Below are 27,487 nucleotides of genomic sequence, written 5' to 3' on the forward strand. Positions count from 1 at the left end.
GGCTCAGGCAATCCACTCACCTCAGCCTCCCAAGGCGCGGGATTACAGGCTGAGCCACTGAGCCTGGCTTCTTATCTCATTTTAATAATGGTTTAAAATTCTTTCCAACTAATTAATTTTATAATATGAAAAGGATACAGCATTTTCAAATTTAACCTAACTTAAAGTGGAAGGAGTTAAAAAAAAAGCTAAAAGTATGTCATTTGCTTAATTCTTAATGAATCATTTAGTCTTAAGAAAATAAAGTCAATTATAATTGTTTTTGTTATGAAATAGAAATAGCAGTTAGAAAAGCTACACTCTGTGGCTTGGATTATTCCAATGATGCTCTTTCTTAGAGTGTAATAGGGGAAAAAAATGTGACCACAATTTATTGAATCTGTATTACTGCAGTCTTTTGGTTTATTGAAACATCTTAAAAATGCACATGACCTTATAACCTGTCTGACTCTACTCTGCCCCAGTCAACAGTGTTTCAAGTACTCTGCTTTCTATGTTCTAACCTTAACACAACTGCCATTGGCTCGATGTTTAGAGAATTACACTTGCTTAATAACTGTCTTCCTCACTGGATGTAAGTTCTATGAGGGCAGGGTCACTGTCCCCATTGGTCAAGGCAGTAAACAGTGGGCCTGGCTCAATGATTCAACTCAAGTACCATAAAAGTGAAAAGGTAAAGCTCTAACAATGTATTTCATCTGTGGAAGTAAGCTTCAAATTTTATCACACTATTTTATAAATGTTCTTTTCAAAATTAGCACATAATATATGGAGTACAATGTGATATTTTGATACTTGTATAATGAAAGTTCTTATTAAATATTTCATTAAAAAGTCTCAAATCTCAAAATTTGTTAGGAACATTCTTTGATGGCTACAATTATTAATTTTATTTTGCAAATAACAGTCTAGAGCAGTGACTGATTAAAACTATTTGCTAACTTTAATAACGTAAGGTTGGAGTACTGCTTACCAGTCTGTCTGTCTTTCCTTAATTCTCCTATCACAGAACTACTCTCTCTTCCCAACATATGTGTTTGGGGGAGTGAAACATAACACTGTCAAATCAGTGGATCCCAAAGCACCTCATATTTTCTGTCCATTCCTCAGGGAGTAGTACAAAATACAAGCTGGCTGTTTAGAGAGATGTGTTCATGTTTTCTTAGTAGCATGCTCATAAAATAAACAATTTCATTTTGGAGAAAAGGGAAGCTTACCATGGGACCGGGTGGACCATGAGGACCTGGTGGGCCTGGTGGGCCTATGATCTGTATGTCCAAAAAATAAACATTGATTTGGTTACTTCATTTAAATAAGGCAGTTCAGTTTGATGCTTGTGCTGGGATTCTGCTAAGGCCATTAATAGTTGTAGAGGAAGAAAGACACTGGAATAAGTGATGTATGTGATTTAGAAATTCCTCTGTGAGAATTAAAAAACTCTTAAAAAATACAGTTGTTCTACAAAAGCCAGAATAAATCAAAAGTACCTTAAAATAAAAGGAAGGAACTGATTACCAAATGCTATAATGCCACAAGTACTATTAAACTCTCAAATATTTCACTAAGCATAAACAGGACTCTGGAGGAGAAAAAAAAGTACATTCTGTATTTACAAAGCTCATCCACAAGTGTTGGAAAACCACTGCTTTTCCCCTAAGGATTAGACAGTTCTCTGAAAAATTGCTTCTCTCTCAGCCTCCTGAGACACTTTGTCACTGTACAAGGTTGACAGAAATTTCTTCTGCAGTTTGACAAACCAAGAGGATCGAGGTCTTTCTACTGTTGCTAAACCATCTGGCAGGGGTGGAACTAGGTAAGTAATAGGTTGGAGTTGCAAGAGTTTCAGGAACTGTGGAAGTTCAGCCACCATGGACTTACAGAAGGACCCTGAGGACCCGGCATTCCAGAGTCTCCTTTTTCTCCTTTCATTCCATTGGCTCCCTACAAATAACCATAGAGCAGAATTAAGCGGGTCAAGTTATTTCCAAGTGTAAGAGACAACAGAATTTTTGTCCTAAACCTGTTATCCTCTCGAAATTTTATACTATTAAGCACATGATGTATAAAAGAAGGACTGATCTCCTTGCATTCTAACCTTCAATAGCAAGCTTACTAAAATCCATAGGATTGTGGGTGATATGTGAAATAAAATATAAGTTAATAAAATCTAGGTTGGACTTGATAGGTTAAACTTATACAGTGTTAAGTATATTGGGTTATAAATATTATGTCTTTTATGGTGGCACTCATTTTAAACAGCAAAGGTATGTCATGTAACTTAGTTTTCACATTTATATACTTCCTTTTTAAAAAAAAAAAGATCTAAGGCAGTGACGTTTACTATATTTTTGTTTGTTTTACAATTTATACATTTTACCCTCCAAATTCTCAGTAAAAATTAGGGGAGAAAACCATAAAAACACATCCTATAGAATCATACAAAACTTCCCAGAGTAACTTGTTCTTTAATTGTTATATATTTTTGACTTATTTCTTTATTATGGTTTATCAGTGAAAATAATTCATGAAAACATGAAGGTTTACTTTATAATTCATTTGTTTACATGTTTTAAAATTTAGTTCCCTAGTTGAAGTAATTAACAGATAATACTGCAAATATTTCAAAATAAAAAATTAGATCAACCACTAAGTGAGATTACAGCTAATAATATAACTTTTTTCTGATTGTTTCATTTATCTCAATACAAACATATTAAAAAGTATAAACATACCGGCAATCCAGGAAGTCCAATTCCTCCTTTTTCACCTGGCATACCTGGGTCCCCCATGTCTCCCTTTGAACCTTTGAGTCCCTACAAATGATAGGGTTTGCATGTAAGAAGCACACTGACCCCTGATAGTTATATTCTAGGGAAAATAGAATTCTGGATCAATTTTGTCAATAGATGGGTCTTACATTGAGATAACTGATTTTAATTTTATGTAGAGTTATTTCTTACAGCAACCTTCTATATGCATCAATACTATTTCCCCTTTTAATAGAAGTGAGTAGGTTCTATTAGGCTAGTCACAAAAAATTTTCTAGAGACAAGGTCTCACTATGTTGCCCAGGGTGGTCTCAAACTCCTGGCCTCAAGCAATCCTCTTGCCTTGGCCTCCCAAAACCCTGGGATTACAGGTGTGAGCCACCATGCCCTGCCTATTAGGCTATTTAAATATAAAAAATATGAACTCAGGTTTTGACATCATTTCTCTTGATTTCATATTTTTCCTGGCAGCTAGTTCTATCTAATCAGTCCTGAAGACATATTAATGAATTTAGTCTCAATAGTGCAGTATACATTTTGAGCTGGAACCTAGTGTTGTTATAATAATACAGGATCAAACAAAATTTTCTTATCTTCAATTCTATGTTCCCCTATCCCCTAACTGCAGGCAGAAGTTCCAGTCATCATCAGTTTTTGATGGTCCTGTCTACAGACAGCTAAATCATTTACTCCACACTAATGCTTGGCCAACGCTTAAAAATGCTCCAACTTTTTCACAGTGCTCTCATTTTGTCCTTGTGGTATCTCTATGAGAGTAGTCAGAATGTTATTTTTATTCTCCTTTTACAGTGAGGAAATAGATGAATGAACATTTTAAATGTTAACAAATCTGAATTTTATAATATTAATACTGAAATTAATTTATATTGTTAAGCATTTTCATCCTAGGGACCTCACTGCAATATGACCAGATGGCTCATTCTTCAACAGAGCCGATCATACTTATGGTAAAGCAAAGGTCCTTGACTCCCGGGCCATGGGCCAGTACCAGTTCGTGGCCCATTAGGAACCAAGCTGCACAGCAGGAGGTGAGTGATGGGTGAGCCAACGAAGCTTCATCTGTATTTATAGCTACTCCCTGTCACTTGTATTACCACTTGAGCACCATATTCTGTCAGCTCAGTGGCAGCATTAGATTCTCAAAGGAGTATGAACCCTATTGTGAACTGCTCATGTGAGAGATCTAGGTTGCGTGCTCCTTATGAGAATCTAATGCCTGATGATCTGAGGTGGAGCTGAGGCAGTGATGTTAGCTCTGGGGAGCAACTGCAAATACAGTTTAATATTAGCAGTGAGGTTTAACTGCACAGAGACATAATAAATCAATTGCTTGCAGATTCATATCAAAATCCTATCAGTGAGTGGTGAGTTGATGTACTTCAATTGTACAGCTGCATCTGGTGGCAAGTTTAAGTCAGAATCCGACACTTATTTTAGTCCATGTGTAGCCTATTTTATTTACTACTTCTGTCCACACTTCTTTTTTTTAATGGTGAGTTGTATAATTATTTCATTATATATTGCAATGTAATAATAATAGAAATAACATGCACAATAAATGTCATCGTCCCAAAGCCATCACGCCCTCCCCATCCCATCTGTGGAAAAATTGTCTTCTATGAAACTGGTCCTGATGACAAAAAAGTTGGGGACTGCTGTGGTAAGGGGCCTCCAGGCTGCACAAACCTGTTTATCTTTTCTGTATTAAAAACTACTTAGGGAAAGGAATGTGTCTTTTCTTGTTAATGGTACCTATTTCATAGCATCTAGTTTAGAAGCACTCGTGGGCGTGTGGGTAAGTAGTGCCTGAATGAACAGCTGAATTTTACTGCTTAATCAGACCCTAGTTAGTTTAAGGAACTTGTGTTAGAAAGTAGTGGGATGGCCAACCCACTGGACTTAGTGGCAGAAGAAGACCTTCTAAAGCTTATACTTTAAAAATCCAGCTATTGTATATGTAGGGGCCATGCAGTATGCCATTATGCCTATCAAGTGAATTACTTATAATGACCAATAGTGAGAGACATCATACAGCCAGATTTTTAAATTATGAGTGATCTCTGATATAGCAAATCATCTAAAGTCTCTTTCTTCTTCTATGTTTATTTAATGTGGCATTATATGATTTTAACACACAATTTTGATATCAAAAATAACTCATCTCCTAAATATTATTTTCTTGTCTAATACTTTCTCCTGAGGAGTATATGTTCACTAACTGTATCAATAATCTTTTTGACAGAGCTTGAAACTAACACTTGTAGTACTGTTCTGAATTCTGAACACTGTGCACATTCTCCTGGTCAGATTCTTTTATGGCCAGGTTGCCAAACCACGGCTTAAATCCAGCCCAGAGATTGTTTTTGTAGAGGCTAAATAATTTAAACAACTCTAATGGGGTATTTTTTTTAAGGGAAAATGTGACTGAGACTGGACATGGTCTGTAAAGCCTAAAACATTTACTATCTGGCCTTTTAAGTGACTCAGCCTGTAATCCCGCGCCTTTGGGAGGCTGAGGTCAGTGGATTGCCTGAGCCCGCGGGTTCAAGACCTGCCTGGGCAACTTGGCAAGACCTCATCTCCACAATAAATCAAAAATCAGCTGGGCGTGGTAGCGTGCCCCTGTAATTCCAGCTGCTCGCAAGGCTGAGGCAGAAGGATCGCCGGAGCCCAGCAGGTCGAGGCTGCGGTGGCCGGGAGCGGCCACTGCACTACAGTCTGGGTGACAGAGTGAGACTCCAACTAAAAAAAAAAAAAAATTATCAACTTCTGTTTTGGGGAAACCCTTAGAGACACTGCTATACTCTGCAAAGGTACAAGTGCCCTGCTTGTTTCTGTCATTTTAAGGATTCAGAAAATTAGGTATAATGTTTATTTGGGGAAAAAAATGACTAAATAATGCACATAAACAACATCTAATTTTGTGAAAACTATCATCACTGATTTTAATCTCGAATTATTTGTATTTACTGTCTAAATTTAGGCTATTTGTACTAAATTGATAAAGGTCTTACAAGTCTACTAACAATTTGCTGAGGAGTCGCTGGTGGATTGATAGGAAGTATTAAGAACAAAACTAAAGCATCATATAACTCAGATGTTTCTGCAAATAAAATTAATGCTTAATTTAAAACCAATTGCTTTAGTGTTAACATAGTCTCTAGAAAAAATGGTTTTAAAAGAGTTTTTGGCTTCAAACCTATAATAAAATTCGTGATCAAGAATGGTGCCTTATTATTCACAATAGTAAAAACATGGAACTAATTTTGCTGCCCAAAGAAAGAAGACTGAACTAAAAAAATGTGGTAAATAACATGATGGAATATTACACAGCCATAAAGAAGGACAAAATTATGAACTTCACAGCAACTTGGATGAACTTAGGGTCTATAATATGGAGTGATCTATCACAGAAACAAAGAACTGAGTACCACATGTTCTCACTCATAAGCAGAACTTGAACAATTATCATAATACTGTAAGAAAGGGATTGGCAGTAGTGGGAAACTGTTGGGGGTTGGGGAGTGGGATTGGCAGTAACGGGAAACTGCCGGCGGGGTACCCTTAACAACAAGGATACTTGGCGTAATGAACATTTGTATAGCTAACCCTGAATTGTACCCCACAACTTTAAATTAAAAATTAAAAAAAAAAGAATGATGCTTTAAATAATGGCATATATCTGAAAATTACCTGCTCTCCATCAGCTCCTGGGCTTCCTGGAGATCCCTGCTCACCCTATTAAGATAAAAAGTGATAGCTTGCCTTCATTTCTCATTGGTAACAGACTGCACTACATAAAAAATGATGCTAGTTGATTAACAGTACAATTTGACTTTCAGCAAATGCATCGTAACAAAAGAATACTCTATTATAACACATATTCAGACTAAGTAAACTTAAAATCTTTCTTGAACATTATGTATATATAGCTGGGATTCAGTGTTTTTATTTTTTTCTCTATGTGAGATGGAGGCTAAAAAAATAGTAAAAGAAATCTGATGAAGATAATTTGATGACTGACATATCCTATAGCAACAACCTATATGCCTAATAATTTTTTTCTCCATACAAAATATGTATGGTTTTTCTTTTTTAAAAATTTTTTTATTTTTCAAGTCAGCCCCTATAGGACTTGATGTATGGTTTCTCTTATCTTTCAAATTCAGTTAAAAAAATTATATAACAGTCAACCTAAGAAAAAAGTAAAATGCAAAGTTTTATGAATTTACAGTATTTTAATTGGCACTGTTTGCACAGTAGACACAAATTCATGATTGTGAGTGTACTATTGCCAGAAAACCCTCACTGAAGGAAATAATAAATCAGATGATGTCTTAATCTACATGAAATTACTTTAGGATCAATTCAATTTCCTATACTGTGAAAGGAATGAACTCAAATTTGCTATTCACATCACGATTTATAGCACTTTTAACAAACTAAAAATATACAGATATGTGGTTTTTTTTTAACTGAAGATATTCCACGAAAAACAAATTTATATAATATGCCAGAGAGTTATCCAAACAACAAGTGCTTAGTCACATTCAGTTTTGAAAGGTACTAAACAGACAAATTTCTTAAAAAGACGTTATTTTATATCAGTGAGTCATTTATGTGGATCTCATTACAAATACTCCTGAATCCCACACTGTAGAAACTTTGTAGAAACAGCCCTTCTGAGTGTGAGTGGTCTGCCTCACAGACAGATTTCCAAGAGAGTGGACTTAAGGCTGTATTTTCTAGAAAGGTTTATTTGGTTATGCTATAAACCACCATACTGAAATGGCTAGAACTCCTTCCCCTGGCAAACATTTTAAGAGCTATGGGCTACAGCATAAAATTTGAGCTTTCCAATGTGTAAGGAAGGCATGATCTTGTGGTTTTAAACAAACAAAATTTTTAAAAAGGTGGGGGCGGGGAGAGCTTTTTCTTATTTCAGACTTCCTGCTCTTTGTGGTAGTGGCAAGGTTTATTTTGCCACAAATAAGTCTGCTGAGGTTGACTGCACCTGGCTAAGTCTCAGTTATATCCAGAACCTGAATACTTGTCAGCACTGTGGGTCCAATAATGATTGCTTTGCTGAGATTTTCCCTTTAAAATATGGCTCACAAGAAAAAGATTTAAAAGAAAAACATAATTCATGACTTATTCATTTATCCTTTACCCCACAAATGTAGTTTGTAAGAGTTATTTGCTGTGTAAGAAATCAAACAATGCTTGTTTGATAAAGGAAGAAGAAATGCTAATTGAGTAAGTTCCCATTCAGTCTAAGACTCAGTTCCGAGATTAGAATTCGGGAGGACCTCTATACTTGACTATAAAGGAGAACCCCTGTGCTTGGCCACGTTTTGTGGTCTCTTGGTCAGTTATGTTCCACCTCAATTATCACAACCTTTTCAAAGAGAGATCATGAAAAGCATAAAGGCCTACATTAGCTAACACAAGATCTCAACTATGAGACCATCACAGAGTGAGTGAGCCGAAGGTGACAGCAGAGTGGAAAGAATGACAAGGATAGAAGGTCAGGAGAATGACTAACCTCGCCCAACACCACTTGTCTAGATGGTCACCTGGTCAGCTTCTCTCTGTCTTTTCATTTCAACTCAAAGACATCCTTGACTCTCAGCATTTGGAGTGGCCTTACCATGCACATCCATAGTATGTGCTCATAATCAAAACACTTACTCTAGTTATTAATAAGTGTGCCTTTCTCCCTCCCTAGGCTGTAAGCTCCTTGTTGAAACCTCTTACTAGTATCCTTACTAGATACTAGCCTCTGCTACATAGTAGAGGCTCAAAAATTATTTATTGAATGATTGAATTGGTAAATGAATAGCAATTGGATTATAAAACCAGGTAAATGTAGGTTTTAGTGATACAGACTTTTTTTTTTTCCTAGGTGTCCCTTTTTCCCTCTCTGGCTTAAGAGATGAGTGCCTTTTGGGATTTCTGTAGGCCTTTGGACGGCAGAGAAAAGTCCTAGAAGTTTTTGAGGTATGGGGAAATGAGGTATGTATTCAGTTTGGGGGAAAATTTTGGTTCTGAAGATTTAGTCAAGTGAGAGAGTAAAGGAAGAAACCTAGACCTTGGTTGACTCTACACGCAGGAAAAATAAATCTATAGATTTCCTTCTAGGTTGTTTATTCCTACTCACCACAATATTAAAGATTAAGGATCCAGGCAGTCTTGCTCACTAGAAATAGAGACTATGTATGACAGGAGAGCTGTTTGTGTTATATCTCTTAGGGACTAGGATGTGGTAGAGAAATAGAAAGTTAAAAATCCTACACCTTACATGAATGTTATTCACCAAATTTGTTTGAAATAAGAATCTATATTCCAAATACATATTACAAAGGCAAGAAGCTCAGTAATGTTTTACTTTATATTCTTTTATATAATACAAAATAAATTTTTCTATGTACTAGATTTCTGTACTTAGGTATCTAGAAAGAGAAGAATACAAAAGTTGATATGTGTGCATGTGTATTATGATAGACTTAGCAAATAAACTGCCTTAAGAAGCATAAACAAAAGATGAATTTCAAAACTACTTAAATCTCCTACAAGAATCCAGTGATGAAAGTTATATTTCAACACGTGTAGCTCAGTCCTGAAATGTTAGAATCACTGGCTATGTGTTAATTGATCAGATATGGTTGAATGACTAAGCTTTCGTTTGGAGGAATGAAGTCAACACCATCAACAAATTTAAGATATAATCAAGCAATGTTAGGTTCCTGCTATTTGTAGTTGGTAAGTTTTATTAGATAAGATTTAAATGGCAAAACGCCTGCATGTATGTAATAAAGGAATGCGTTATTTACAAAAGAATAAAAAGTTATTCTTAAAGTTGTTATTTGTGAATGCGCTATGTGAAAGCTTCCCTTGTTCTTTTTATTACAAAAGAATTGGAAGGATCTTTCTTAGTGTCAAATTTAATTTCCTTCAATTCCCATTTATATATTTTTTTACATTTAGTGTTCCTTTACATTAATAATTTCTGTGGAACTTGTTTTTCCCCTTGTTTAATATTTGTTGTTTTTCTCATCATTCTCTCCTAAATTGAATTTCTTCCCCTTCTTTTCCTATTTTTCTTCCTTCCTTCCTAATTTTCCCTCTTCCTTCAGCCCAGATCGCAATTTTTTTTCTTCACTCTCTGAAGTAATATTACTGATCTCAGCTTCTCCAGGATTTTGTAAGATTGATTTTCAAAGATACATATACTTAACATGAGCTTCCCTGCATTGCATGTGGTAAATAAAAACAAGTAAATAAAGATTAACCTTTGGTCCTTGTAGTCCTTGAGGTCCAGGAGGTCCAGGGGGGCCCTAAATTAAGAAAAAAGTACAGTTTTTAAAACTAACAAGCATATGTATTAAAATCCATGCTTTAAGCACACTACACACCTCCCTTGTTAATATCATAATCGGATATCTCCCAATATTGATTTGCAATAAGAAAAAAATTTCCCCAATCACATAATTACAAAAGCCACTCACATGCTAAGATAGCAACACATTTTAGATCAAAATAATGCTAAAGATGCTTGGGGGTTGATTCTGTAAAGCAATGTAAGATTGCTGCCATGCCCCACATTTGTCTTCTTTGGAAGAGTTAGCTTACTCTCATTTCTTGTGTTTCTAGATACACCACTTGCCCCTTCAACCCAAAGGCTTTGGTTTCCCAAACCATAAAGAACAAAGCTATATTTTTACAATAAGGCCCGTGACTTTTAAGAAAAATAACAATAGCTTTTTTTCTTGGCTTTTTAACTAAGCAGATAAAGTGATTCAACTGTAGCAAATGTTGGAAAAAGCTATTAATATGAGGAAACATAAAATTAACTATCAGATAAAGACAGTAGCTATATTAGCACCATTTTGACTGGCATGCATCAACACCAAATACAAAATCACAAACCACAGAAATCATGCAACAGGAGTTACCGTGACAGTTAAGGTGGTAATCCTCTGTTGGGAAAATGTATTGATAAAGACAGAGTTATCTATTTTGTGTGCTATAATACATAATACATTTCTGAAATAATCAACTTTTTGAAAACGTTTTGGCAAGTCTGATGTCTTATAAGGAATTGACAAGATGCTGAGAGCATATGATCCTATTTTTAATGTAGTATAATTGTAAAGATTTTTAAAAATTAATTTTAGGATCTTATTTTAAAATTCTATGGTTGAAGTAAACAAAAAGTTAAAATTTTAATTTATGTGATTTAAAAATTATGTAGTAAAGTAGTGTGCACTAGAGATTAGTTAGCATAATTGTGAATTGAGAAATTTTGCTATTGGGAAAACTATATTCTAGAGAGCACTTCAATTCAAGAAAGCAAAAATATCCAATTCCATATATTTTTTCTTTTAGTCCACCTCCCATTTGTTGCATTAAAATTAACCTTGGGGGCCAGGCGCAGTGGCTCACATCTGTAATCCCAGCACTTTGGGAGGCCGAGACAGGAGGATTGCTTGAGCCCAGGAGATCAAGGCTATGGTAAGCTGTGAGCATGCCACTGAACTCCAGCCTGGGCAACAGAGTGAGACCCTGACTCAAAAAGTAAAACAAAAAACAAAAATTAACTTGTTGTGTGTATGTGCCATACTAAAGAGATTAATTGACAGAATTATTCTAGTTTCTTAAAGTGCTAGAGAACTATAACAAAATATGCTTCTCAACATATGAATCTCCAAAACATAATACCTAATGTTTTTACATTAATATTTTCTAGTCTAGGTCCTGTGCTAAAAGTTTTATAAGGCCCATGACCACTTTATGGAATCACAGGTGGAAGAATGTTTTCTATTAGGGACTCTGATCACCAAAAAACATGATCTGATTATATGTAAACTTGTGAATATCAGTTTAACACCTCTCTTTGTTTTCCACTACTCCATTCCAATCACTAATTTAAGCTATTGCTGTTGTTTTTATTATTGTTGCTGTAAAACATAATCTTAACATTATCTTCCCTCAAACAAGTCTCTAGTGACATGGCATCATATATAAATGAATAAAGGTTGTATTTTATGATAAAACCAGTCAAGGTCATTATAGCTTCAGAGAAAATATAGTAGAAAAAAAATCAGTGCTTCTAAGACAAACCACAAAATGCCTACAAACTGGGGGCAAGGTTATTAAAAAAAAAAAAATGTCCAGAACTTTATATCATAAGATGTGTGTACTATAAGGTGCCATTTACTCTATTCTTAAGGGATTCACCTGGAACAAGAATTGAATTTATAGCTATGGGAATACTACTTTTTTGCTCCTACAGTGTAGATGAGTTATTTAAACAAGGCTATTAGAAAATTATAGAGTAGAAATAACTTACTGACTTCCAATTACCTATTTTTTAAACTAGAAAGCAGAATCATAAAACCCTAGAAAAGAAAAGGAGTTTAAAATTCAAACTCTCTGAAGTTTTCCACTATGTGTCATATTTAAATTAATCTTTCTAACTGAACACAGGGCTAGTTTGTCTTTTAAAACATTATACAATTTCTTGGGGAGGGGATGGAAGAGATCTCACTTTGTCACCCAGGCTGGAGTGCAGTGGCACCATTACGGCTTACTGCAGCCCTTACCTCCTGGGCTCAGGTTATCCTTCTGCTTCAGCCTCCCAAGTAGCTGGATATACTGATATATGCCACCACGCCTGGCTAATTTTTTTTTTCCATAGAGACAAGGTCTCACTATGTTGCCTAAGCTGGTCTTGAACTCCTGGGCTCAGGCATTTCTCCTGCCTGGACCTCTTAAAGTGCTGGGATTATAAGTTTAAAGCCACTGTGCCTGGCCTGTCTTTTTTTTTTTTTAATTTAAAGATAACATGTTCTACAATGAGCTGCTTAATAAAAAGAATATTATTAATGATAGCTGACCTAACACATGGGGTTTAACTGATTTTTGTTAAATAACTATGTCTGTGAAACCTGAAAATTGTATAGTGGTCCGTCTAGTTAATAGGAGCAAAAATGACAGCAAGCTAAGTTAACACACATATACATAGTTTTGCCCACCATCTGGAAGCACCAGGGTGCAGACACACAGGTAAGTCTTAGAGATGTTGGCTCACTTTGGATTTCTTGCATATGGCTCTTCTAAGTCAAAGCTACATAAACTCAGCAGGGTTTTCTTGAACTCTCACAGTGATTTGAAAACCAGAATTTTTTGGTAGTTATGGAGAAAGACACGCTATTCTCCAGTGAGACGTGACATGGAATGGAAGGTATGAACCACAGCAACTGTAAATTGGGTACAGTCAGGCAAGCTGCTTTGTGATTTATTCCCTGAAATGTTTACAGGAATTTCTTTAGAATTAAAGGTTATTTTCATTCATTTTTCATAATGATAAAAATTTAGCACTCATGATTCACACTACAGAACACGTTTAGTTTAAATAATGAGCAGAATTTTTAAAAGCTTGAATTAGGAAATAGGTTTAAACTGTGGAAATTTAACCTGCTAAATAAAAATGAATAACTTATGGCAATGTTTATATGGATAACAATTTTCAGTTGAGGTAACAGCAAAATTTTATATTTTGAATATGGTATGATTATAACTGAAATATACTTCTATTTATCTAATTATCCTAGAGTATTTTGGCAGATTGTTTTGAAAGAGGAAATAATGAAATGAAATCTGCAAAGTTGTAAATATTCATAACTAGTTAGCTAATTGGAAGAATAAATGTTTACGCTTCTCAATATAACTTAATTGATGTTATTAGAAATTCTTAATTCACTTGAGCACTGTTAGGAAAATCAATAGTTTTGAAGTGAAAAATAACTACAATCTATGTATAAGCACAACATATAGTTGCTTAACAATTCCGTGAAAATAATAAACCTTTAGGTTGAGACATAAGCATGAACTAATTGACTATGATGGGTATTGCCTGCTTTGCAGTTATATAGAACTAAAAGGTAAGAAAGAAAATGAAGGATATATTCTTTCATAGCAAGATGTAGGTATCATATTTTTAAAAAAGAACAATGCTTTTAGGCACATCAATAAAAAGTGTTCAGAGACTCCTAAAAATAATAAGAATAATATTAGATTTCATGAACACAGAGAAAAAAAAAATCTATTCCCATAACATCCTTATTTTGCAGATAAGATCAATGAAGTACAGACACATTAAGTGATTTCCTAAAAATGACTCAGTTAGTTAGTAGTGGAGGTGAGACTGAATCAGATATTTCTATCGTAGACCAAGGATTGCCTGCTTCATGCCAGACCCTGTTCATGCAAAGAATGTTTTACAACCTCGTTCACAATTTTGCAGAAAAAGGCCAACAATATTGGAGCAATTATTGGAAAATAAGGAAGAGATACCTTTTAAAGGTAGTGAGAATTATGGTGTCACTGGAAGTAGTTCAAGGGAAATTTACAATACTGTTAATAATTTAAGTTAAAAATAGTGTCCCTATGTTTTGTAAGTAAGAACTTTGAAAACACAGGTACACCAAAACTTTGTGTTCTCTGTCTCTCTTTCTCTCCATACACAGTTATCAACTTCTAGGGAGAAGGGAACAATTTGGAAAACTGGTTCTAGAACTTGACAATAACCCTGAGGCAACGGCTTTTATCTAATCCACTTATGCTACGGGGCACTAATTTAAGCTATTGACAAAAGATATTTCCCAACCAACATTTCTTCAAGCAGCAAACATGCTTCTCTTTGCATTTTTACCAGAAGAAAAAGAAAGAAAAGACCACAAAAAATACGCTGAGCTGCAGATAGATTTTGTAAAAAGTGCTTAATAAAAACTTTACTAGTTAATAATGGTGGTTGTAGCAAAACGTCTTTAAGTATAGATCCATCATAATTAGATCATGTTAGTGAAATCATGAGGATGGAAAACTGTTTCAAATGGGTCCAAAATGGTGGAGGAATATTAAGAACAATTTGGCTTTCAAGCAGAGAAACGGCTTATACATATTAATTATGTATACTCATTCAACCAATAACCACTTATTTAATATTTACATGCCCAGACAATATGAACATAAAATATGTATCTATCACCAAGAAACTTACTATCTGGTAAGAGGCAAGACTAAAATCAGCTATGCAATTTGAGAGTAATTAAATATTAAGTTACTACACTCTGGCTACTAAAACATCAAACTAAAATTTAAAAGGATGAAGAGGGAGAACTTGTCTGGGTGGCAGCAGTGGATTGTAGCATGGAATTTAGATGGGAAAGAAAGGAAAGAAGAATGGGATGAACTCAGGGCAAAAGGAGATTTGTTTGGATATGATTAAAATGATCACACCAGGCAAACTCTACACTGTGGGGAAATGAAAAGTTCTGCTAGGAAGGGCATGATCATAGAGACTTAAAATGGAAAAATTGGGGTTTGACGGAGTAGGCAAGGGGGGTCATTTAGGCAGAGTGGAGCCATCAAAGTCGTGATTGTTGATGGAAATTAACCTTGGAGTGACACACAGGGTGAACTGGAAGGGCAAGGAGGCTCTAGGGAAAGAGGAATTGGTCAAGAGGTTATTGCTGTGTTAGGCATGAAGTCAACAGGATGTGAATCTAGTTGGAAATGGAAAAAAAGGCAGCCTCAAGAGACACTTTGAAAAGGAAATAGCAGCATTCGAGATAGAATAAGTGAAAGATTAAGAATAGTTTAAAATTGCCCTAAAGTTTCTGTCCTCCAAAGTTCAGACTCATGATATCACTAACAGAAACTGGTTAGTTAAAAAAGGGACTCATCTGCTAGATGGGAAAGGTAGCCAGTATATTTGTATGTATTGGTAGAAGGCAATAGACCATGGTGCACCTGTAGTGGAAATACAATTAGATGACTGGAGACACACACAGGTTAGATCTGGAAAGGAAGAACTGAGAGTGAGAATAGGGAAGAACACAGAGGAAATGATTGTACTAAGAAAAGACTGAAGATTTAAAAATACCAAAAATTAAGGGCTGGGCAGGGAAATTGGAATATCAAAATAGACTGGATTCATAAGAGAAGAAAATGGAAGAAATGAAATGAAAGTACAAGGTCAGAGAGACAAACAAAAGTTTCACAAGGATGGTGGTTTGGTATAAACATGTCACAGAAAAGTCAAGAATGATGAGTACAATGGACTTGACACAGAGATTATGGCTGACCTTTACAGCAGAATGATGATAAAGACTAGAATACAGGAATCTAAATATAATGAGAATGAGTGGTAAGCAAACGTGGTGGAGACAAGCCACACAGTCAATCTTTACTTGATGGAAGGAAAATCATGGAATGGTAGCAATAATAAGAAATACTCATAAAGAGCTTACCATGCACCAAGCACTGTTCTAAGTATACAATATGTATTTAGTCTTCTGCTTTTCTCAACAAGCCTGTGAGGCAGACACTATTACTACCCTCATTTTATAGCTGGGAAAACTGGAGCACAAAGAAGTGAAATAACTTGTCCTAGCTCACACATTTAGAAGCAAGCGAGGTGAGATTCGAACTCAGGCAGCTCCAGCTGTAGAGCTACAGAGCTCTTAATTGCTCTGCTAAGCTCCCTCTTCAAGCAAGGAGCCAAGAGCTGGCCAACTGAACACAAGTTTTTACTTCTAGTAAGGCTTAAGTATATCTGAAGGCAGAAGGAAGAGAAAAGAGGCGATTAAAAAACACTACATGCTGGGCTCGGTGGCTCAGCCTGTAATCCCGCGCCTTTGGGAGGCTGAGGTGAGTGGATTGCCTGAGCCCGCGGGTTCGAGACCCGCCTGGGCAATCGAGAACCTCATTTCTACAATAAATCAAAAAATTAGCCGGGTGTGGTAGCGCATGGCTGTAATTCTGGCTACTCGGAAGGCTGAGGTGGAAGGATCGCCGGAGCCCAGCAGGTCGAGGCTACGGTGACTGGGAGCGGCCACCGCACTCCAGTCTGGGCGACAAGAGTGAGACTCCAACTCAAAAACAAAAACAAAAACAAAAAACACTACAAAATAAAGAAGATAAACTGAGGCAGAGAGAAGGAGAAGGGTTCTGGGGAACAGGGAGCCAGAGTATTTGGGGCAGTGGGATCCTCCAAGAGCAGAGGGTGTGGAAGCTTTTGTTTACAAACATTGCATAGGTGTTTTGTTTACATTCTCAGTGTGTGTCAGGGCAGGGAGCAGTCACTTGCCTGTAAGGCTTCATGAAGGTTGCCATTGTAGTCTATGATCTCGGTAGCTCCTTGATCTCCTTTTTGACCAGGTGGACCCTATGACAAAAACAAACGAAAATTATGGGCATTAGGCTAGCATATAGAGTGGACTGTGGCAAAAACAGAGATAGAAACTGACTGTCGCTTCCTTACTAAGTCCCAGCTGTGCTTTAGCATAAGTAATTATGTTCACATTTTGTCCTTACTGGAGGCAAATTACTTCTATCTTCCTGTCTGTGATAGGTTAAAAATATAACATCTGACTTAAAAAATATATATGATTTTCTGAAATGATTTTCTGGAAATTATAAAATACAGGTTAATCTGATGTGACTTGTAAAATTTTATTGGCTTCATCATATTTTCCAAAGCAATCCCTAATCTGTATTTATTCATCTATACCTCATAGACTGCTTTTTCATTCTGGAAAAAAAAAATAGAATGTTGTTCTGTAGAAAATGCTTAGCTTTCCCAATTGGAATAGGCTGCTGTGGAAATCAAATAGAGAACAAAAAGGAGAATACATATATATTTTAAAGACTTCTACCCTACACATTAGATCTGCTGCTTAATTTCCATTAGTCATGTCCTATTTCCTTGCCTTTTTTTAAAAAAGCTTCTGAACATATGGGTTATTGCTTTTTTATAATTGGGTTAATTGAAAAGAGGAAAATTCTATTAGCTGGATGGCAGTGGGTTTGCTATTGCTCATTTAACAGAGAAAAAGCAAGTAAGGAGAGTTTTTTAGACCATCTTCTCAAGGAAGCATATTTTATGTGTTAGAGTCTCCATACTCACTGCTTCTGATGTCTAAAATAAGAAATAAAGTGGGGGGCGGGAGGTTGAAGGAAAACTACAATAGTCTACCTCAATGCTATTATTGGACATTGTCAGTCCAGATGCCTTGTAACAAGTCAACGGACACCACTTTAAATCAGGACTTGTAGGGGGTAAATGTTTAGATGAGAGACACTCACTCTTGGTCCCAGAGCTCCAGAGTCCCCTTTGTCTCCACGATCACCCTTTTTCCATTGACAAGAGAAAAAAAATTTAATTAGTAGTGAGGCCAACGTCTAGAATTCTCTTATTCTAAAAATATATACCATACAGCAGCATTTTAAAAATGAACTTCTGAAGTAGAAACTTCAACAGCAATCACCAACAAAATGTCAAATGCCTTTTAAAGATGCGCCTTGAAGGGAATTAAGATTTCCTTTTCAGATAATAGAGTATCATGAAGCAGCAGTACACATGATGACTGTTTCACTAGGTGAGATCTGCAAAAGCAAAGCAAGTGGTTTTTATGGCACTGAAAGTAAGCTTTTGCCTTTCAGACTGAGCCACGCTTGGGGCAAAGGGAAAGAGTCAAGCAATTGTGTTGTCTGTCCTCTGAGAAGCAAAGTGTAGATAATTGGGACATGGAAGGAGTACAGAGCTCATTGTAAGGAAAATTAGGAAAGAAAGATCATAGGCTAGGCTTCCCTCTGATGATGGGGATCTAAGAAAAGGCCCATCCATAGGTACAGGCATTTTGACAATTAGACGGTGCTGAAGTGGACAGCAGCCAGTTGGAACAGGTAGGCAGGGCTGAAGGTCATAGGCAGGGCCAACACTGCTCTCCCTTTTTCTTTTCAATGCAATATGAAAAACAAATCTGAAGTTTCACTGATGGTGTCATTACCTCACCTGTAGAGACAGCAGGGATAGTCTAGCCCTCGCAATTCTCAGAAGCGTAAACTGAAACTTTGTGGAAGAGATTTGAAACTGTGTAGATTTAATGCTTTCTTAAAACAGTCTTAAATTTATAGAATCCTTTTCCTATGTGGACTTCAAAGCATTTTTTATGTCTTTCTACATATTCCTATAAATTGGGTAAGGACCAGGAAAAAGGATTATACTTTCCCCATCGACATTATGCTAATAACATTGACCCTAATAATTAAATTTGATACAAATGGAGAGTTAATAATCTCTGCTCTCTGTTTTCTTCATTTTGCATGCATTTTTCCATGTTATTAGCTAATAGCACTTTAAACAACATGATTCTGTTGACAGTATATATATATATTATTTCAGATAGTTTAAAAAGCATGATAAAGGGAAGAATTTCAACTAGTGGTAAAATTTTAATGCAATGAAGAGAGTCAACCAACTTCAAGGCAAAGAATAATTTGAACATTTATCAGAAAGATAGCTAGGGAATGAAAAGTAAGATTATACAACACATTACTTAAATTAAGTTTTTTATTTTTCTAAAGAATCTATTCTTATGAAATAGGTAAGAAATATAACTTTTCTTAAAGAATAATCTAAAGCACAGACTACACAAAAATAAGCAAGATGAAACAAACAAATTATTTTGTGATATCATCACAGGGCCAGAATTATTGCAATCCCAGTGTGTGAAAAGAGTTGAATTTTTTTTAATAATGTATATTTTTTTGAGTCAGGGTCTCATGCTGTTGCCCAGGCTGGAGTGCTGTGGCATGATTGATCATGGCTCACTGCAGCCTCTACCTCCTGGACTCAGGTGATTCTCTACTTGAAAAGTAGCAGGAACTACAGGCACATGCCACCATGCCTGGTTAATTTTTAAATTTTTTTGTAGAGACAAACTCTTGCTATGTTACTCAGGCTGGTCTCAAACTCCTGGGCTCACACAGTTCTCTTGCCTCAGCCTACCAAAGTGCTGAAATTATAGGCATGAACCACCATATCCAGCAGAAAGAGTTTAATTCAAAGCATGACTCTTTGTGGAAGAGGCAAAAAGCACAGATCTTGAAGGCCTCAAGTTATATTAAAATGGTTATTTTGTTACTGACCTTTGACCCTTTTGGGCCTCTAGTTCCTGATTCACCTTGTTTTCCCTATTATAGGAGAATAAGAAGATGAAGAAGAAAATGACAGAGGAGATAAGAACAGAAAAAAAGAAATTAGCAGTGACTTCAAATAATGAAGAAAAATGGAAACACTTTATTTTAACTGCCTCAATATATGGCTCTATATAATGTTGGTTATTATAACACTAAACATAAAGTATCATCACCATATCATTAGTTCATTCCATTCTTATTCTGAAAACTACCCTCCCATCAGTGAATGAGAAGAGTTCTGTGAATAATTCTCATTAGTTTCTGCAGTGTTTGTCTGCATAAATTTCATTTTCATCAGAGAGTAAATTGTTTCCTGTGGCTCTAGGATGGGCTATTAAAATAAAGTGTGACCTCATTAGTTTGCAGGAAGCTTAGATGAATAAGGTTGAACAGTCAAATAAATCCTCAGTTCCAATATTTTCAAGGTGTTACACTCCATCAAGTTACCATAGAAATGAGCACAGCACTTATCCACAGAGATTTTTCTCAGTAAGTTTTAACACATATTGAGTTATAATGTGTTAATATGACAGAACTTCTCCCTGGACATTTTGGATGTGTTATCAAATTTACTCATGGAACAGAATAGAGTAAATAAGGTAAGGTGAATTGTAAAATCTCTTTTGAAAAGAACCAGTTGGTGTGCATTTCCATAAACCATTTGTGATTTTTGACTGCTTTAATACCTGTCAAGAATTTTATTTTAGTTTTTATGTTCTAAATCAAATGACACACATTTCCAAACCCAAGAATGCTATTTTCCAATGTAAGAATAACTGACCTTTGGTCCAGGGGCTCCAGGCTCCCCTCGCTCACCTCTTCCAGGAGGTCCTGCTTCCCCACGTTCACCCTGTCAAAATTGCAAGACCTTATAGATTAATCAATGAGTTGAATGAAATCAAAGAAATCAGAGAGTTACCATTTATTTCCCATATCTCCAGTATTGTCTTACTCTCTTAACATGAGTTATCTCATTTAATAATCATATTTGTGAGGGTTAATTTTAGATGTCAACTTGACAGGATTAAAGGATACCTAGAAAGCTAGAAAAGCATTGTTTCTGGGTGTGTCTGCAAAGATGTTTCCAGAAGAATTTGATATGTGAGTTGGTTTACTGAGTAGGGAAGAATTGTCTTCTATGTGGGGAGTACCATCCAGTCAGTTGGAGGTCCAGACAACAAAAAAGCAGAGGCAAGGCAAATTCTCTCTTTTGGGGCTGGGACACCCTTCCTCTCCCGCTCTCGGACATCAGAACTCCAGGTACTCTGGCCTTTGAACTCCAGGACTTGCATCAGTGATGCCCAGTGTTTTGTGCTTTTGGCCTCAGACTAAGAGTTATCCCACTGGCATCCATGGTTCTGAGGCCTTCGGGCTTGGACTGAGCCATGCTACCAGCATCCCAGGCTTCCCAGTTTGCAGAATGGCCTGTGGTGGGCCTTTTCAGCTCCATAATCACATAAGCCATTTCCCCAAATAAATTCCTTCTTATCTCTCTCTCTATAATTTATTGGTTCTGTCTTCTTGGAAAACTCTGAAGAATACATAATTATTCAATGTTTATATTATCATCCCCTTTTTACAAAAAAGGAAATGGTTTGGCAAATGCCTGTATAATAGCTATGTTGGTAACTAGATAGACCTTTAAAGGGAATTGATAAAGGCCATGATTACATCTTGCAGTAGGAACGGACATCTAGTTACATTCTGCAGCCTCTTTGTAAGCACTACCAGCAAGAGGCATGGCAAAGTGGTTAAATTTCAGGCTTTGTAATCTGACATCTTGATTTTAGTCCTGGCTCTGCTATTTACCAGTTCTGTGTTCTGGGGTAGGTTAGTGAAGTTCTGCAAACCTCAGTTTCCCTCTTAAAATGGAGAAAATTATAGTATTGATCTCATAATTCAAGAATATAAAAAATGTTCAGAATGGTGCAAGACACACAAGTTATAGCTTTTTAATATATTTGCAGCTCTGTGAAGTATAAACATGGCTACCATCCTCAAGGAGCTAGTGGTCTAGTTAGACAGACATGAGCCACGTGAACAAAATTGTTAAGAATTAAGAAGTAGCCAGGCTCAGTGGATCAGCCTGTAATCCTGCACTTTGGGAGACTGAGTTGAGTGGATTGCCAGAGCCTGTGGGTTCGAGACCCACCTGGGCAACTTGGCAAGACCTCATCTCTACAATAAATAAAAAAATTAGCCAGGTATGGTAGCGCGCACCTGTAGTTCCAGCTACTTGGAAGATTGAGGCGGAAGGATCGCCGGAGCCCAGCAGGTCGAGGCTGCGGTGGCCGGGAGCATGCCACTGCACTCCAGTATGGGTGACAGAGTGAGACTCCGACCCCCCCCCCAAAAAAAAAGAATTAAGGAGTAATAGAAGGTTATAGGTGACAGAAGAGGAATTCACAGTGATCTCCGAATGTTGTGGACCGGATCCCTGGAGGGGAGGCTTGAGTCATGGATTGGTATGGCTTATTTTATAATTATTACTGTTGAGAACCGTACTGTTGGATTAAGTGTAGGAACTGTACAAAACATTTTACATGAATTATTCTATTCAATCCTCAAGACAATTGAAAAAGGTGTTAATATCCATATTCTACAGATGAGGAAGCTAAAGCTCAGAGAGGTTAAGTAATTTGCCCCAAATCACAAAGCTTTTAAAGTGAGAAAGCTGTAATTTAAAACTGATTGTGAGGCCAGGTGTGGTGGTTCACACCTGTAGTCCCAGTACTTTGGAAGGCCAAGGTGGGAGGATTTATTGAGCCCAAAAGTTCCAGACCAGCCTGGGCAGCCTCACAGCGAGACCTCATCTCTACAAAACATAAAAAAATTAGTTCAGTGTCATGGCGTGTGCCTGTAGTCCCTGCAACCGGGAGGTTGAGGCGGAAGGATCAACTGAGCCCAGAAGGTTGAGGCTGCGGTGTGAGCTGTGATCATGCCACTATACTCCAGCCTGGGTGACAGAGTATAACCCTGACTTAAAAACAAAAAGAAAAACGAACAAACACAAAAAAACTCTGATTTTGTTCAATCTTTATTTTTTACATACATGCTTTTGTATGTAAACTTTTTTGTATGTAAACATATCCCTGGTCATTTTCTTAGGATAAATTCTTAGTTAGAGAACTGCTAGAACAAAAAGTATGGGTATTTTAAAAAGCTTGCTAAATTGCCCTCCAGGAAAATGGAGGGAGTTTATACTCTCCAAACACAGATTCAAGAGCAACTGGCTTCTTGAATAAGGGGTAAAATTTCAATAATCAAACAGATTTAGAACTCAGACTGATAATAGCATGGCTATGGGTGAGAGAGGTGCTCTCCTCACTAAAGAAATGGATTTACCTTGGGAAAGGTAAAAAATTGGAATAGGATCTGTGATGGATAATGAAGGGCTTTTAAGTTCCAAGATCCTTATCCATATTAGCCCATGTTGAGAAGTCCTGGTGGTTTTGTAGGGGAAGTGGGATAGATTATGGCGAGGGTTAAGAAAGACAGAGGCAAAGGTTAAGAAAAACTCAGTAGGTTTCTCGGCATCAACTGAAAACAGAGAGGTTGGGAGAAAAACAAGGGACTTGACTGGATATGGATATGGAAACACTGGTCCAGAAACTAAAAGACTTTCTTTTTTTTTTTTTGATTTGGAGTCTCACTCTGTTGCCTATGCAGGAGTGCAGTGTCTTGATCATGGCTCACTGCAGCCTCATTCTTCTGTGCTCAGGTGTTCCTTCTGCCTCAGCCTCCTGAGTAGCTGGGACTACAGGTGCATGCCACCACATCTGGATAATGTTGAGGATTTTCTTGTAGAGATGGGTCTTGCTATGTTGCTCAGGTTGGTCTGGAATTCCTAGCCTCAAGCTATTCTCCCATCTTGGCCTCCCAAAATGCTAGGATTACAGGTGTAAGCCTGTGCCATGCCAGGCCAAGGGCTACTTTAAAAAAATTTTTTTCAGCCCCCACTGCCCCTCACATTAGAATGAGACTGAAGGGCTTCTGATGGCATGTGGAATTTCAAAAAAATGTAAGATATTTGGTGTTTCTTTTCATATTTTACTTTAAGACTTACAGAAGAATTCTGAAACACTCACTATAAACTAATTTTAGGGAAAATTAAAAACCTTAAAATATCATTTACCTGTAGTTTGCCAAAGGAGTAAAGTCTTTATATATAGATACACACACACACACACACACACCACGCACACATATATCTTTACATATAAGGATATTTTACGTTTTTTATATTTTTAGAGAAGGGGGTCTTGCTATGTTGCCCAGTCTGTAGTGTGGTATCTGTTCACAGGCGTTATCATAGAGCACTACATCCTCAAACTCCTGGACTCAAGGAATCCTCTCATTCAGCCTCTGAGTAGCTGGAATTACAGGAGATTGTTACTGTGTCCAGCTAGAATCACTTTGCATCACAATGCTCTCAATTAGTTTCCTATCACTGTCTGAAATTATGTTATATATTTGTTTACTTCTTTCTCTATTTCCACCTCTCCCTTATCCATATAGGAATGTAGGCTTAAGGATAGCAGAGATTGCTTTTGTTGTATTTATTGCCCATTCTCTAACACAGAAAAATACTTGGCAAAAAAAAAAAAAAGCTGAATTAACGAGTAAACAGTCTCAGTAACAGTATTCTAGAATATTCTGATTGCCACCCCATTTCTTTAGACTGATGTAGGTCCTGCCCAGGTACTGATGCAGCCACTAAAGATACGGTGGTACATAAAATAGATTTTTTTTTTAGTTAGAGTCTCACTCTGTCACCCAAGTTGGAGTGCAGTGGCAGCCTCACAGCCACCACAGCCTCAACCTACTGGGCTCAGGCGATCCTTCCACCTCAGCCTTCCAAGTAGCTGGAACTACAGGCACATGCTACCACACCTGGCTTATTTTTTGATTTATTGTAGAGACGAGGTCTCACCAAGTTGCCCAGGCTGGTCTCAAACCCCTGAGCTCAGGCAAGTTTCTCGTCTAGGTCTCCCAAAATACTGGGATTACAGGCTTGAGCCACCATCCCTGTCCTAAAACAGATTTTTAACACAACCTTGGCATTGCTCACAGGTGTGCTGCCTTGTAAGTATCACACACTAACTGTACCACTGGAGTTACATGAAACAGATTTTTAGATGCCTTTACACATCTTTCGTTGTTGTGATCTCTCTTCACTGTGTTGACTGTAAAAAACACAGTGTTCATTTTAAAAAAAAAATCTGAATTTAGTGGTAGAAATCAAGACTGTCTACACAACTAGAAAAGAGTAGTGTTTGTCTGAAAGAGGTTTTTAAATAATAATGACCTTCCCACTATGCTACTGAACGCATGTTAAGACTGGCAATTCATCTGACAATTAACTTCAAAATATTGAAGTTTAAAAACTTCAGAGTGAATCTCCTACCCATATCTCTTCTTGCGGAAATACAAAAAAGTACATTACATTCTTTACTATTATTGGAGGTTCAGAGGTAGTATCTGTTATAAAAGTATCTGGTTTGTGAAATCGTCCTAGGTTTTCTTTCCTTCTTCCTTCTTTCCTTCCTTCCTTCCTTCCTTGCTTCCTTCCTTCCTTCCTTCTTTCTTTCTTTCTTTCTTTCTTTCTTTCTTTCTTTCTTTCTTTCTTTCTTCCTTTTACTTTATTTTATTATAAAGATGTGGGGTACAAGTCAGGACTAGGTTCATAAGTAATGAATATGCAGGTGAAGTTTGGTTCTTTGTAACAGTAATTAATGTTGATTTTATGGCTCTACATCTAGATCTTTTTTTTTTTTAATCTGTAAGATAGTCTAAAATCCATTAACTGAAGAAAATATACTCAGGTATAAACTCCAGTCTCTACTGCTTGTATTTCTTCTATTTTCCCTTGGATAGCGAACAAGATTCCACAAACATTTGCAGATACAGTTTGTGCCTGATTCTCTCTCCATTGGTCACTTCTCTTTTTATATATGGTGCTCACTATGAGACTGCCTGCCTTCCTCACCTGGCTGTGAGGCTACAAGCCTGAATAAATATGACAGTTCTTACATTAACAGTGGATGTCCAGTATTCCCTTGCTCTCTCTCTCTTTTTAGTCCAGAAAGGAATTTCTTGCATAAAACATGCATTCTATTTAATATGAGGATATTTTGTTAATAAGCCTAACAGCTCATTAGGTGAAGAAGAAATTTCTTTTTTTTTTTTTTTTTTGAGTTGGAGTCTCACTCTGTCACCCAGGCTGGAGTGCTGTGGCACACTTACAGCTACCCCAGCATTGACCTGCTGGGCTCCAGCGATCCTTCCGCCTCAGCCTTCCAAATAGATGGAACTATAGGCATGTGTTATCATGCCTGGCTAATTTTTTTGATTTATTGTTGAGATGAGGCCTTGCCAAGTTTAGTCTACTCGCCTCAGCCTCCCAAAGTGCTGTAATTACAGGCTGAGCCACTGAACTTGGCCTGAAAATTCTTAAGAAAGCAACAGTTTTGCATAATCCAACCAAGTTTCTGTCCTTCTTTCGTCACACATAGTTTCCAATTACTAGAGTTATTTTCACTTGACCAACAGAAATGAGGATCCTTCTGTCAGAAGACAATTTTCATATTTCCTAACTCTTGAAAACCATCCCGCTTATCTCAGCTGAATGCAATACACATGGAGGCAAGGACTGCTCTGGCTTAAAAATAAAAGAATGTAGTTTGAAGTAATTTTGTCCCTTCTTTGATTCATGAGTCTGTCATGAGTAAAGTTTCATCATCAGACCTGTACTTTTTACGCCTTACTGGATAGATAAAAAGATAACTATGGGCCTGACTATATTCACAGCAACATATATTTTTACATGGCAGCATATAGATTTTGTTTTTAGGGCCCTCTCTAGGGTTACCAAGCAGAAGATCACAAGATGGTTTTCATTATAGAATATTTTTGCAGACACTATTCAGGGTGGATCCTTTTGGGATGAAGCACTGAGGAATTATATATGATATCAGTTCTTGCCTTTGAAATCTGGTGAGTAATGGGAACAGTAATAATGTATGATCTATAAGTGTATCCTAAAATTGGTGATGAGACACAGGAGTTAATGAGTTCTGTCTCCCATCCTCAGAATTCTTCTACTTTTTCACATGGCCAGAAGGCTCATCTCAGCTTAGCAGTATTTGGAGAGACAACTGGAACAAATACTGTATTCCACCATCCTGTTGGCTTGCCTAAGGCTTTCTGGAATTAACTTTCCATTACTCTATTATGGTGTTCCCATTAGAGGTTTTAGTAATAGGCAGATTAAGATGCTTTAGCTCTCTACTAGGCAAAAATATCTGGTCACCTAAATAATTGGGTTACCCCACATTTCTTTCAATATAATGGGTTAAAAATATATGATAAAAATTTCAGAAAGAAAGTAAGGAAAAATTATGTCCACTTACTTTTGTGCCTGGTAACCCTGGTAAGCCTGGTTCTCCCTGAGGACCAATGAAACCTGGTTCTCCCTTTAAAAAGATAAGCATACGAGATAATTATTTATTTGACAGTAACTAAATAAAGCTAAACTCATTTCTTCCTACTTGGATTTTACTTTCTTGATTGTGCATAGCTTTCTTACTGTGGTTCAGCTACTGACTATACAATTAATCAGAATTGGTTTGGATCAATGAAAACACTTT

The 27,487-nt window shown here is 36.8% G+C and overlaps 1 protein-coding gene across 1 annotated transcript in view; it reads right to left on the minus strand.

Moving 5' to 3' along the window:
* LOC103254782 (collagen alpha-1(XXV) chain) overlaps positions 1 to 27,487 on the minus strand; it is a 134,358-nt gene that overhangs the window by 34,499 nt on the left and 72,372 nt on the right. The window contains exons 12-22 of the mRNA XM_008052777.1: positions 27,251 to 27,313; positions 20,620 to 20,688; positions 19,788 to 19,832; positions 17,943 to 17,987; positions 16,945 to 17,022; positions 10,745 to 10,768; positions 10,082 to 10,126; positions 6,483 to 6,527; positions 2,733 to 2,813; positions 1,879 to 1,941; positions 1,218 to 1,268 (exon numbers count right to left, since the gene is read on the minus strand). Coding sequence (XP_008050968.1) covers positions 1,218 to 1,268; positions 1,879 to 1,941; positions 2,733 to 2,813; positions 6,483 to 6,527; positions 10,082 to 10,126; positions 10,745 to 10,768; positions 16,945 to 17,022; positions 17,943 to 17,987; positions 19,788 to 19,832; positions 20,620 to 20,688; positions 27,251 to 27,313 — 609 coding nt within the window. The remainder of the gene's footprint in view (positions 1 to 1,217; positions 1,269 to 1,878; positions 1,942 to 2,732; positions 2,814 to 6,482; positions 6,528 to 10,081; positions 10,127 to 10,744; positions 10,769 to 16,944; positions 17,023 to 17,942; positions 17,988 to 19,787; positions 19,833 to 20,619; positions 20,689 to 27,250; positions 27,314 to 27,487) is intronic.

This window comes from Carlito syrichta, unplaced genomic scaffold, assembly GCF_000164805.1.
Source record: "Carlito syrichta isolate Samal-C Ts95f unplaced genomic scaffold, Tarsius_syrichta-2.0.1 Scaffold287500, whole genome shotgun sequence".
NCBI classification, from domain to species: Eukaryota; Metazoa; Chordata; class Mammalia; order Primates; family Tarsiidae; genus Carlito; species Carlito syrichta.